The sequence below is a fragment of the Triturus cristatus genome, chromosome 3_1, assembly GCF_964204655.1.
Source record: "Triturus cristatus chromosome 3_1, aTriCri1.1, whole genome shotgun sequence".
Taxonomy (NCBI): Eukaryota; Metazoa; Chordata; class Amphibia; order Caudata; family Salamandridae; genus Triturus; species Triturus cristatus.
Window position 1 is genome coordinate 880329595 of NC_140583.1, and position 13554 is coordinate 880343148.

At 40.7% G+C, this 13554-nt stretch overlaps 1 protein-coding gene across 1 annotated transcript in view; it reads left to right on the plus strand.

Annotated features, from left to right (window-relative positions):
• The window catches only part of STK39 (serine/threonine kinase 39), a 1405344-nt gene that overhangs the window by 1106708 nt on the left and 285082 nt on the right, over positions 1–13554 (plus strand). Inside the window, exon 16 of the mRNA XM_085645380.1 lies at positions 9641–9709. Within this exon, the coding sequence (XP_085501506.1) occupies positions 9641–9709 (69 nt within the window). The remainder of the gene's footprint in view (positions 1–9640; positions 9710–13554) is intronic.

Sequence of the window (13554 nt, forward strand, 5' to 3'; positions counted from 1 at the left end):
CTGGGAGTTGTAGTCTGGTGCCTCGTAGGGCCGTCATCTCACAGCCGGTAAATCAGGGATTCTGCCGACTTCCTCGTGTCAGCAACAGGAGCTCTTCTGACCTGCAGCCGGCCTGGTTGCCTCGATCCCCTTTTTGATAGTCTTGTGGCCTGGAGGGAAGAATACTTGAATTCAGGCCAGTTCCATCCAATCGTGGGAATTGGTGCAATAAATCCACATAAGGAAGGCAAAAAAACATAAATTGTCCAATTCCCAATAGGGCCAAATAACACCTTCTCCAAATGGAAAACATGGGGAATAAGACAATACGGAACCAAAAACCCCCAGAAGTTATAAAAAGGAAGAGGTGACCTTGTTGATTACAGGCTTGGGACTTACTCTGTGAAATCGTCCAAGAAACCTATAACGACGAGGATAAGTTAACAAAATACAGGAAATAGAACCAAGGGGAGATGGAAGCGCAAACACGTTTCCCAACCTGTACTCTCCCTAATGTAAGCAAAAATCCCATAAAAAACAATATCCAGAAAAAACGAAGAGGGAAAAGCGATATATGTTAGTATCAGAAAGGCAAGGAGCACGCCTGGGATGCCGTCGGCGAAGACCTTCCGGTGAGAAGGAGTCAATCAGGGGCTGACGGGGGGCTGTAGAGGCACACTCAGAACATCCGCTTCAACAAGAGGGCGGTCCGCCACAATCCCCGGACGCGCCGCACCTCAGCCGTCCAGGCCGCCCCGGGGGGTCCGGACACTCACCTTCCCTGTATGGTGACCCAGGGGCTCCAGCCGGTCGAAGGTGCTGCACCGAGAGTCACAGCCTCGATGCTCGCATCATAGAGTGGGTGTCAGGACAACCAGAGCAAGGAGGCCGCGCCCACGCAAAGCTACACAGTCCCCCACAATGTTTGCTCTCAGCTCCTGTCAGTATTTTAGAACCCCCAGGCTCCACACCAGGATCGGACGATACACCCAGTATTCCGCCGTTGCTGGAGGGAAGTAATTATCGAAGAGCAGCCCTAGACGTCCACAAAAATTTGAGTTACAACGGGTCCCGCGGAGCTCCTTCAAGGTGCGATGAGGTTTTTGATGTATTTTTATAATATTTTGAGTATGTACACTTTGATGGTACTTGGTTACCAAATAAAGTATTTTACTATATCACTATATTAATAGTTATTATCAAGGGTTGCACATATTCTGTTATGAATGGTGTTTAAATCTAACATCTCTCATTGATATTCAGTGTGATCTACAATGCCAGCAATATCAAACTTATTGTTAGAGGAAGGTGAGCAAGCAAGCATTTAGCAGAGGACAATGCATTCCATACAACTATACAGTCACATGCTAACAATGTAATACAAGAATACACACCTATTTATCTTACCTCTTTTTATTTTGAGTACCACAACATCATGAAATCCAATATTTGTACGTAAGTATGGAGTTACTCTTTGTAACTCTACATGTTTGTACCTCAAAGATATTTATATCCCAAGTTTAAGTGGAGAGCAGCTCCTGTATAGAAAACCCTACAACACCAGTGACACTCTTAATCTGCTCATCTCAAATGTCTATTTTTGTAGGTTTTAAGCATAGGATTAGTTTAGTGCCTTCCACGCCGAGCTAGAAAAGGGCAACGTTTTTTGCCATTTCTAAGCAAATTCTTTCAGCATATGATTAGCACAGCACCCTCCAAACAGAGCTGAAAAATAACAAAAACCTTTCACCACTCCCGGCACAGTATTACAGATATGGATTGGTAAAATACAATCCAAGCCAACCTAGAATGAATAAAAGTAATCCCTGACATGTGTTTCAATACCAAAATAGCTCTTAATTGACTTTTAGCTTTGTCCCGACAGAAGGGAGCAGCCAAGAAAATTCAAAACAATGCCCTTTCAGGCTTAGAGTGCAGCATAATTTATGCAAACAAAAACACAGGGAACTGTGGGTGGTTTCCAAGTTACGGTAGAGAGCAGCTCCTGTATAGAGCATCCTACAGCACAAGCAACACTTTGAATCTGCTCACCTCAAATGTCTGTATTTCTAGCAAAGATTGTAAGCATAGGATTAGCACAGTGCCATGCACACTGAGCTAGAAAGGCACAAAGTATTTCGACATTTCTACAGCAAAGTCTTTAAGCATAGGATTAGCATAGTGCTTTCCATGTCAATCTGTAAAATGACTTATATTATCAATATACATATATATACAGTAAAGAATAGTACATTTTTACTTACCAATATATTCTTACATTCAATGTATTATGATATAACAATAGTCTAGTAGAAAACCAATAAAAATATTGTGCATTTGTACCACTTTTCAGTTGCAATGAATTGTAATTTGAAAATCAAGTTCTAAGTTCTTCTATGCATAGAACTGATTTATATGAAAGCTGACCATGTGTTAGTAAGAGGGCACTGATATCTACATTAATTTATCTGTGATCTGATGGTATAAAGAAACACAGAATCAACCTTTATCAGTAGCATATACAGCAAGGCACTTATTCAGCTCGGAGGTAATCATATGTTTACAGCTGAGATCTGCAAAAAAAATGCAACAAATATTGCAAAGCTGAAAAAGCTAAAGTGAACACATTAGGTTTAAAACAGTGAATGGTTCTTAACAAGAGGTTACACACCGGTTGAAAGCTGCCTGTTATAAAATTTAAAATGCATGCAATCCTTTCAAGAAAATATGATTACTTTGAATGTATTTCTTCTTCAATTTAATTTTATGAATTGAACAAGTGGCCCAAGTTAAAAGGCATATTACATTCACCTTGTAAAGTAGTGTTTTCCAAAGGTGTCATAGAAAAGAAATTGTGAAAAGAAAATATGTCCTTTAAATAGCCTAGAGGCTTAGTGTCCCTTTGCTTGAACCAATACTACATCAGCCACTTGAAGGGAAGGGTTTTCAAGCAAAAAAGCTAAATAAACATTTTAAGGTTATTAATTAATTGTAGAAAAAGGTTTTTTTTCAACCCTATGTAACTCAAGTCTAATGGATTCTATGCAGGGGTTTTTGATATTTAAAGCAAATGCTCTCAATGTAAATTGCAGGAAGGTTGGCACAATGCACATTTCATAGTAGTATTATATGAGTAAGAGCATAATAACTCTTTTCACAATGCTATGAAAACAGTGGTAGGTAAATCTTTATTTTTTGCTGTGTTCCACTATGGGCATCTTGTATTTTGATCTGTGCAATGGCTGCAGCCTCCCGGCCAGGTCTTGCCACATGTCCTCTGTCTTTAAGGGTAGACTTGTTTCCATATTGTCACTCTGATAAGACATCTGGCTGTGTTCAGACCCCCAGTGCTGCTGCACAGATTACTGGTATAAACAGTAAAATACATATTAATCCCACCTGCTTCTAAAGACCACAGTATCATTTTGAACTGAATGCTTTCTTAACAATACCAGTGTATGATATCCCATTCACTCTATAAAATGGAATGGGAAATTGCCTTGGTAATTTTTCTTTGGAACATGATGTCAAAAACGAATGTGATGTTTGTACATCTCCAGGGCTGCCCAGGGGTGAGGTTAAACTCATATTATCTATTACACCTGTAGCAATTATAAAATACTAATATATTCCAAACTAAGCTCAGCGGTAGTGCAGTCTAAAAAAGAATAAGTATGATTATCACGTATTACACTCAGTTTACACTTTTTGATGGCTACTCTCTAGCTACCACTTTTAAGAACTTGCCATGCAATACCTCAGATGTGACTGACAAAATTGGGAGGGACTCACAAGTGTTGAAAGCTTTGACTTGTTAGATTCAGTAGTACTATTCAGAAGGGAGCAAGTCAATGCGGTCTCAGGAGGGAATCTGAGTCAAGGTTTATTTCTTGGGAGGAGGTTTCCTTTGAAAGTCACAGGATTCAATTAGAAAACTCAGAGAAAGAGATGGGGAAGAGCTGAGGTCTGCATGCCATTTTTGATTGTGATGGATTGAACTCTGGGAAAGTAAATGTGTCATTTGTCTAGTAAGAAGCCTACACATGTTGTTAATATTAGCTAGGTTTCATCATCACTGACTTACTGATTTACCCTTTGAACCATCCTGCTTGACCCATTTAAAGGAGAGAATTTGCCTGGATTTAAAAAGGAGAAAAGTCTACGCTACATGATGCACTAAAAAATTCTTGACTGTCTGCCAGAGACTATTTGAGGGAGGTGTCTCTTGCTCTTCCTATTTCATCTGCTTCTGGACTTCTACGTCAGGACTGGAGATGCCAATCTGCTGCTAATCCACAGGGCAAAGCAGGAACAAGGTTCAACCAGGGCAGCCTCCCTGCCTTCGGGTAGCATCCCTCCTATTGTTGGAGAGTCTACCTTTTCATAGAAAAAGGAAGCTGCTCCTTGCCTGGAAGAATTCCAGTGTACCATTTGGAAGTAAACTGTTGTAGGGTCCCTGTAACTGGAAGAAATAGATTTGTGTTTGAGGGGTAGTTGTTCCAGAAATTGTGGAAAATATAGGACTTTGTTAAGAAAAAACTAACATGGAGAACTGGGGCCATTTGTCAAGTGGCCCTGAAAAAGAAGGGACCTTGGTAGCTTCATCTTTGTGGTTGTTCTTGCTCAGAACCTTTTTGTGGGATTTCATTTCTGACCTTTGAAGTTCATGTAGCTACAAACTGAAAATGCCCTTTGATGCGAGGCTTCTTTTTACTCAGCATCAGTTTTGATCAGGTGCTGCCCGGTACTGTGATGCGAAGTCCCAAGTCGAGTTACATTACACTGTGACAGTTTCAATGAGGGTGCTGCTCAGATACTGCATGGCGCTATTATACAAGGTCCTTCATTGAGTTACGTTGCACTGCATCTGCATCTGCAGTGCACTGCATCGGTTCCGATGTGGCAGCCGATCAGCCCTGTGAAGGGCAGTGAAGCAAGTTCATGCATGGAGCTGTGTTGCGCTGTGTCAGATTTGAGGGGGCCCACTGTTAGGCAGGGGGAGTACACTCTGAAGTCAGCCAAAGGTCCAGGACCATGGCGGCATCTCTCGGGGTTTAGGACACACTCCAGGCAGAAGCCACGAGTAGGACTCAGGCAGGTCCAGATGCAGGTCCAGCCAAGCCCTGTACAGTATGGGCTGAACCGGTCCCATTGGATCAGGGTTTTAGCATTCTAGGACTGTGTTTGTATGAATGAAAGAATGTAGAGTGTGGGGACATTCTAGTTTAGTATTTACATGTTAGCTGTGTTCTATAAGTTCAGTTGATGCTGGACCTGGATGTTGCCTGACCAATGGATGGGATTCTCTTCACCTACTTCCACCTCGAGCTGATTTTGCACTTTATTACAAAGGTCAAGACTGATTAGCATATGTCTGGGTCCAAACTGATGTGGCATGATGTGCATAATAACGATGGACTGTGATGCGGCCCGAGGAATTACCAGTAGCTGAGATTAATTCAAACATTCCATCACTTTTTTTTATACTTTAGTGGAAGGGGAATGCTCAGTCATGGGTCCCATGCACACTGCACACTGTGTAACTAAATCCAAGCTACAACTGGCCGATGAGCCCTAACGAAGATGAAAACGGTCCATGTTACTTATGTTCCGGTTCAGGGAAGACCTGGCATTTCGGGCTGGATGTTCCCGCTGGAGCATGGTAAAGACTGATTTGCATATGGCTGGGTCCAGTCTGAAGTGGCATGCTGTGCAAAATAACAATGGACTGGGATGTGGCCCGGGAGTAGTTACCAGCGGCTAAGATTAATTCAAGCATTCCAACCATCACTGTTTTGTAAACTTTTTAAAATTGCCATTTTAAGAATTGTAACTTCAAATCTGACTTTACCAGTAAAGACGATTTAAAATTACAGTTTATTTGAGTCTAAACAACATATCTCTATCTACTCCCGATCCAAGTTAGCACTTATTAAATGTAATAAGGTAACCGAGTGTTAGTAAACAGTAGTGATAGGCCTTGCGATAGTGAAAAAGGACTTACTTGTAAATACCATTAACTCTACCCTAGTAGTTGTTGGCGCCTACCTTAGGGGTGATTTATAATTATTGAAAAGAAATGTTTAGGTCTTTCAAAAGGTTTATTTTGCCAGTTCGAATTGCCTAGAGGCATGTAAAGTGCTACTTTAGTGGGAGGCCCAATGAGCACTTCAGGCCCTCTAATAGAATTTAATTTACAGGCCCTGAGTACATGTAGTACCGTCTACTAGGGACTTAGAAGTAAATTAAATGTGTCAATTAGGTGTAGTCTAATTTTACCATGCTTCAAGGAGATGGCACAAGCACTTTAGCACTGGTTAGCGGTGGTAAAGTGAACAGACTCCTAAAGCCAACAAAAATGAATTCAGCAAAATAAGAGTGCTGAAGGGAAACAAGTTTGGTGACTAGCATCCAAAGGTAACAAAGAAGGGTACAAAGTTCCTCATGTACAGTGACGGAGAAGAGCGAGTAACAAATTTATCACAGGTGGTCAAAACTATAAAAGACCACCCAGATGAAGGCAAGGGAAATTCCTTTAATTTGAACTAGTGCTCTCACACACCCAGCAAGCTAGGTGTCATGCTTCATCATATGAGCACTGCCCCTCGTCAAGTCGGCGCTGCAATCCTTGACGGGCTCCCGAAATCGGGGCTCTTTGTCGGGGATCTTTTGTTCCTGCCGAGGGTGCTTGGGGGTGAGGGGCCTAGTGTAAGAAGATGTAGCAGAAAAGTGGAATTTAAAACGGGTCAGTTGGTCCTACTTCAACTTTATTCCAAAGGTCAACTACCCTATTAAAAATGTGTAGAGTGGCTAATTTGCTAGGAATAAGGTATCTAGACAAGAGCTCTACTCTATGTGATCAACATGTTTCATGCCGCTGGAGTCAGGAGGATCAGGGCAATTCATCAGGATCAAAATACTACTGTCTACAAAATTATTCGTGGTAAGGTGATTACTACATACCACTTCTTAAGGTTTGTTCCTACAATGGTTGCTACTATTGTTAGCAACGGTGCTGGCGGTTAAAAAGGAACCCAGTTGGGTCCGACGTGAATGCACGTTCAAGAAAGCGACCTACCCAAACCGCCAGGAACCGGGGTGTCAGGTCTAACGGTGTCAGGTCTAACACTCTTCTTACAGGAACACTCCTTTCAGCATGACCAATGTTCAATTTCTATCTAACTTCCACTCAACTGTAATCACGTATGACTTAGCGAAAGAGACTAACTTTGTTCTTGTTAACGCAAACACACACCTCCTTGTGTCTGCTTTGTTTGCCCTAAGTTGGCAGGTTATGCCCAGATGTGGGTCCCTTGCTCACTTTGCCACTGGATTCAAGCTAGCCTGGCTGATGAGGGGTGTTACCCCGAAACCGGTCCCATCTCGTTGTGTTTGCTATGTTCTGGTTAACTGCATAAATGGCACTTTGTCATTTTTCGCTTTTTTTTACCTTTTCAATAGGTCAAAATTAAATCTGTTTTTCAATGTTTTTCTGTGAGGTGTTCCTTTTTTCTGTTTATAACTTTGGATCTCTATATCTGATTTTCTTCATTTTGATGACACGTTCCTTAATTGTTTCTTTTTAATTCTAACATTGTTGCAACCTTTAAAGGTATTTATTTCTTAACTATATTATTGCACACACAAATGTCCTACTTGCATTTTCACTGAAGATGGCCATGCTGCTTGAACCAAGATACCAAGGTGAGCTTTGGATTCCTCGCATAAGCCAATTTACCATTGTGGACCAAATTGTGAGAGCTCAGATGCAGCTCACACCAAATCTGTAACCTCTCTCAATATTGCCTAACCCTGTAATTCCCTGCAGTGCTCATAGTAATATGCCATCTAGTAGGTAAGACTAATAGTGACATATCATGCATTAACATTTATCTCAAAAGTTTTAGATCTATTTTATAATGAAATATAAACTGATGGATCAATTTATTGTGGTGTTTCTACGTAATATATACTGCATGGCTGCCAGTCAAAAGGCTTTGGATGGTGGCAGTAGGTGTTCAATGTTTGACGATGCGGTGTGAAGCACTAGGAGGCATGGCGGTGTTGTTTTATGAGGGTTTTTAATTAATCTGTTTTGTACCTGCTGTATTGTAAGACAGCTTGGAGCGTTTCACTGGGCCCCTTTGCGTTGCTCTTTTCGATCCTCTATAGGACGACTTGCAGCTCTTACTCCTATATCATGTCAGTGAATTGCACACAACCGTTTTTCAGACTTTCTTCTTTAAGTAATTTTTACTCTCAGTGCAATTTCAATATCCACAATAATTATCCTGGACAGTTTTAAAAGACAAATTGCAATAGCAGTCATTTTAGAGTAAAACTTGCTTCACTCATCAGGTGACCACCTTGTTCCAGGTGATTACAGACACTTAATGTGTTCTCAGTGGTTCAGTCTTGTTTTCTTTTCACCAAACTATATCACCAACAAGCAAATATTTGTAGGTCAAAATCTCAGAAGTGGAGACTGTGGGGCTTACTTACAAGCCCCTAGCGCCACCCGTACGTCACTTTTTCCATGTTTAAAATGATGCAAAAATGGCACAAGAGACTTGTAAATATGCCCCAGTGTACATAAAAGACTTGGAGTGAGGCTTTTTTAGCGTTATTGCAGGCTTTTATGGTGCTGATGTGTGCCCTTCACTGCTCCAAGAGATTAAGAAAATGTAACTTGGGTGCTCGAAATTGCATAGCAATGCCTGTAATGGCATTAACAAATACTATATTTGAGCAAGTCATGTTAATGAAGTGCCTTGAACAAGAATTTGTTAATATTTTAACCCGTTCAGCGTTTCTTTTAATTTACTGACTATTTAAAAATATTTGTAAGACGAAGATCATCTGATCACTTGGGGTCATATGTATCAAGCCTTTTTCCCATTTGCAAACGGGCAGATACTCAGAATCTGCCCGCTTGCGAATGGGAAAAGCCTTTTGGGATGTATCATCCCAAAAGGCCATCGCAAAATAGAGAATCGCAAAATTTGTGATTCTTTATTTTGCGAATGCAACTAAGGAATTGCAAATTGCGATTCCTTAAATGCAATTCTGGAAGCACCAGAAATGTGCTATTTGGCCTTAAGGAATTGCAAATTAACACCAACTTCAAGTTGATGGTAATTTGCGATTATCTTTAAAAAAGCACTTTTTTGATTTTTTAAAAGTGCCATATGTCGAACATACATGCCCTTAGGGCATGTATGTGCGCAAAATGTGCACAAATGCATATTTCGGGGGTGCAACAGGATGTCCTTTTGGCACCCTTGCAACCTTGAAACTGCATTCTCAATTTGCGATTCTCTAATTGGTAATCGCAAATTGAGAATGTCTTCCCATTCATTTGTATGGGCCTCCTAGCCCATAGGAATGAATGGGAAGGTATTCCTTATTTGCGAATCTCAATTTGCGATTCGCCAATAAGGAATATGTAGGATTCGCAAAATTTTTAGCTAATCCTACATACATTGCATTTTGCAATTCTCTAATTGCGATTCGCTAAAAATCGCAATTTGAGAATCTCAAAACTCTTTTTTGATACATATGGCCCATAGACTTGTTTATAGTCCGAGATGTTTAGTGTGCATTTTGTGTATTTCAGTTTATCGTTTTGTCCCTAAACGATGTTCCTTTCATGTTTAAACAGACACAGCTGATGGCGTTTCTCAAGAGTTGTTTTCCGCAGGCCTTGTCGATGGTCATGATGTAGTAATAGGTAAGTTTTGAATAGAATTTAAAATGTTTTGATGTTGTTCGTACTACACAAAAATTAAAAAGGAGAATTATTATGGCCACATAATAATATATTTCTTCATGCTCAATATTGTTGCTTAATGAAGTAGTTTTAACAGGAACGGCAACATCATTTGTATTTTATCCTATGTTCTCTCTTGATAATTGACATTCTTTTAGAACTGGTGAACCAGGTTTGAATCTTGGCCTTGGCACAGCATCCTGTGATTCCTTGCAAATCACTTAATTTCCCCAGTGCCTAAAACCCAAGCAAAAATTTATAATTTGTCTCATCTGTTGTAATCCTTGGACCAAATTTTTCACTATATAAAACTGTGAAAAAAAGATACCTCTCTCTTCATTGAGATCAAATATACAGTCCATTCTGACCAGACACTTTAAACTGGGTAGCCTTGTGTCATCAGGTGTTTGAGAGAAAGATTTCAGAGATAGTCTCCTATAAATTGTGCTCCTCAGAAGAATCAAACTAGCTACAACAAATGAAGGCAAATGACAGTTTCCCACACAGGAAGAGTCAGGCAATATTATCATAGGAGCCACAACCGTAATCACTTTAAACTTGGTCAGGGATAAAAGGAAACTGCCTTCATAGCGATCTCCTAGTGAATGGCTGCAAGTAAGCAGGTCTCTTCCATGCATCTCTCTGTCTTGTTACTCTACAGATTATTGGGGTGGCACCCTGTAAATTTCCTAAGTGGCAAATGGAAGCTGCTATCGTCAAGTTTAAGTTCATTGACAGATCGAACATCATGTTTCATCCTCTAAAAGATTTTCAATACATATCAAAAAATAAATAAAGCAAATCTCATTACAATTAAAGCAAGTTAAAAACAGTCCTACAAAAGTATAAAACAAAAAAACATTGGCTAGAAACATTTAACTGGCAAATCACTGCACATGCTCATCAGAATGCGATTTGCACAAACCATTTCATACCATTACAAAAATGCACATTAAAAAGCTCTTAAGCAGAATTAATCGTAGTTAATCGAGCAACTACTTTAAGTCTCATTGACCATGCAGGCAAGAGACTTCAGATACTGCGGTCACTACCACGCTGGCGGAATCACTTTTACAAATTCTGAAAGTATAAGTGCGATGTGACATCCCCAATAAACGACACTAAGGAACAATCCACCTGGCCCTAGGTCTAATATAATATGGGCATAAAAATAGCAAATGCTCTACAGTCTCATCAGAGAGCACGCATACCTGGCACAAGGTGGGCTTTCATACACAAAAGGAGCTAAGGAGCTGCAGATGGACTAAACCAAGAGCGCCCTCCACTCAAAGAGCCAATACCAACAACAAAGCCCTTGATACTTGTCACACCCAACAAAAATTATATAAAAGTGTATATAGGACAGCACCCTCCAGCACGTCTCATTTACAGGGTGAGGTCAAGCTCCAGTAACAATTCAGAGTCAGACCCTGTGCGCAGGTGTGATACTTTTTCCGAGCCTGGTGCTAAGGGACCTACAAATCAAGAATTCATAAAAATGTGCATAGGAAGTGCCTCAGCCTTGGGCACACTCTTATGTTTTAAAAAAGAGCCTTTTTCAACTGCCTGTAGAACTAGACGATTGATTCTGGGCATTAGCTCTCCCCTAGTATCTAGTTTTAACAACACAAGCTGCATAAAGCTTAATGGAGGAAGGCTATTCCCAGAATATACCTAAACATAGATCGGAAAGTGATTTCATAACATAGGCAAGCCACTTGATCATATTATTGCTGTGTAGGTTAAGAATATACGCAAGGCCTTATCTATAGTTCCTCAACAGCCCATTTGCGGACCCAATAAGGTAATGGCTCTAATAAAGTCACTGCAATAACAGGTTTAAGATCTAGGTCCAATCTAGGGGGAACTAAAGGGGTACCTCTTCCAACGCCTGTATAAGCTCTTATAAAATGATTCACATTGGTCCCCTAGGAACCCATAGGACAGTGTCCCCATAACTCTGTGCCATACATCGCTGCACTCCTACGTTGGGCTTTATTAATATCCATAGCTAGAATAATTGGATACCAGGATGCCTTTTTTGCAAGTCTAACAATGGGCGTAGCTCTATGGGTTAAGAAGGGTGAACTTTTTTAAATCTGTAAGGCCCATGATCCTCAGTCAGCAAAAAGGATCCCCAGGTAATCAAACTTCTTAGCTCTTTCCAACACTTCCTGCCCCAGGTTAATGATTCCCATCACACTTTTCCTCTTGCCGTAAGTTGTCTACTTGGTTTTTAGTCCATTGATTTCAAGGCTGTGCAACAAACAAAATATGTTACATCTGTCAGTAATGGTTTGCAAATCAGACCTAGTTTTAGCAAACAGAAAGCTATCCTCCGTAAAGAAGAGGGCTGGAATTTACACCCACCTAGCATAGGGGAATCATTGGCACAATTGCTCAGGGAGTGGACACAGTTATTAATATACAAATGGAAAAGAGTGGGGGCCATCAATCACCAACTCACTTATCACCTTGAAGGAAACAACCTACTCAACGTCTCCCAGTCCGGCTTTTGCTCCAACCACAGCACAGAGACCACTCTGATAGCCGCAACCAACAACATCAGATCAATCCTCAACCATGGTGAGACAGCAGCCCTGATCCTCCTTAACCTCTCAGAGTTTTTCAACAATGTATCTCACCACATCCTAATTACCAGACTCAAACATACTGGCCTCAAAGGAAACAACCTCAAGTGAATCATCTCCTTCCTCACAGGATGCACAAAGAGAATTCGCCTCCCATGCCTCATCTCTTAACCCAAATGCGTCATTTGCAGCGTCCCCTAAGGATCCTCCCTCAGCCCCACCCTCTTTAACATCTACATGATGCCTTTGACCAACATCATCCGCACCCATGGACTAAAAATCATCTCATACGCTGATGACACCCAACTAATCCTCTCTCCCACGGCACAAATCCTGAGTAATTCCATACGGTTCATAAGTTGCATTTAGGTCACCTGCCAGCATAAAATAATGGCACTTAGAATACAAGTCTAAGATCTCATCCAAAATATGGAGAGTTGGAAACTCATTCCAGTTACCAAATCTCTGGTTGCAGATGTTAATAAACAGAAGAGGGATTCCTTTGGTAGGGATAGTGATTAAACCTTTTATATCTAATTTTATAGTGTGCATGAATGCTGAGGCATCTTGCCACTAGCGTCCCAAAAGAAAAAGGAAAAGCTATATAGAATCTACTAAGTAAGAGAGGAAAAGAGCCACATTTTTAGCAGTTTCCTAAAGTGTCTCCGATTCGGTTGCGATCTCAAAGAGAGGGGTACAGCGTTCCAAAGCTTGCATGCCAAAAAAGAGAAACTTCTTCCTCTCCAACTAGCTTTGTGAATTCTTGGAATGGCCACTAATTTAGCTGCACCAGATCTTAGATTGCGATTAGGGGCATACTACACAGAGATCTTTTGAAAATAGAGAGGGCCCGATGTGTGATGTGTTTGTGAACCAAACACAAAGCTTTAAATTTTGCACTCTCACAAGTATGAAGCCAGTGAAAGTCAGAAATACCCTGCAAAATAGAGCTGAATTTGGGAATTTTCAGAAGCAGATGAGCTGCAGCATTTTGCAAGGATTGAAGCTTCAGTTGCAAGCAGTTTTGAATTCCTAAATGGAGTGCATTGTAATAATGAATTTTAGAAAGAATGAGGGCAACTATGACCATTTTTTGAAGATCTAAACAGATAAGTAGAAACACTTTTTGCTGAACTCTAAATAGGTAGAAGCAGGAAGATGTAAAATTATTTATTCATCAAAGATAACCTCCAGATTCTTCACTTTCTGAGCTGG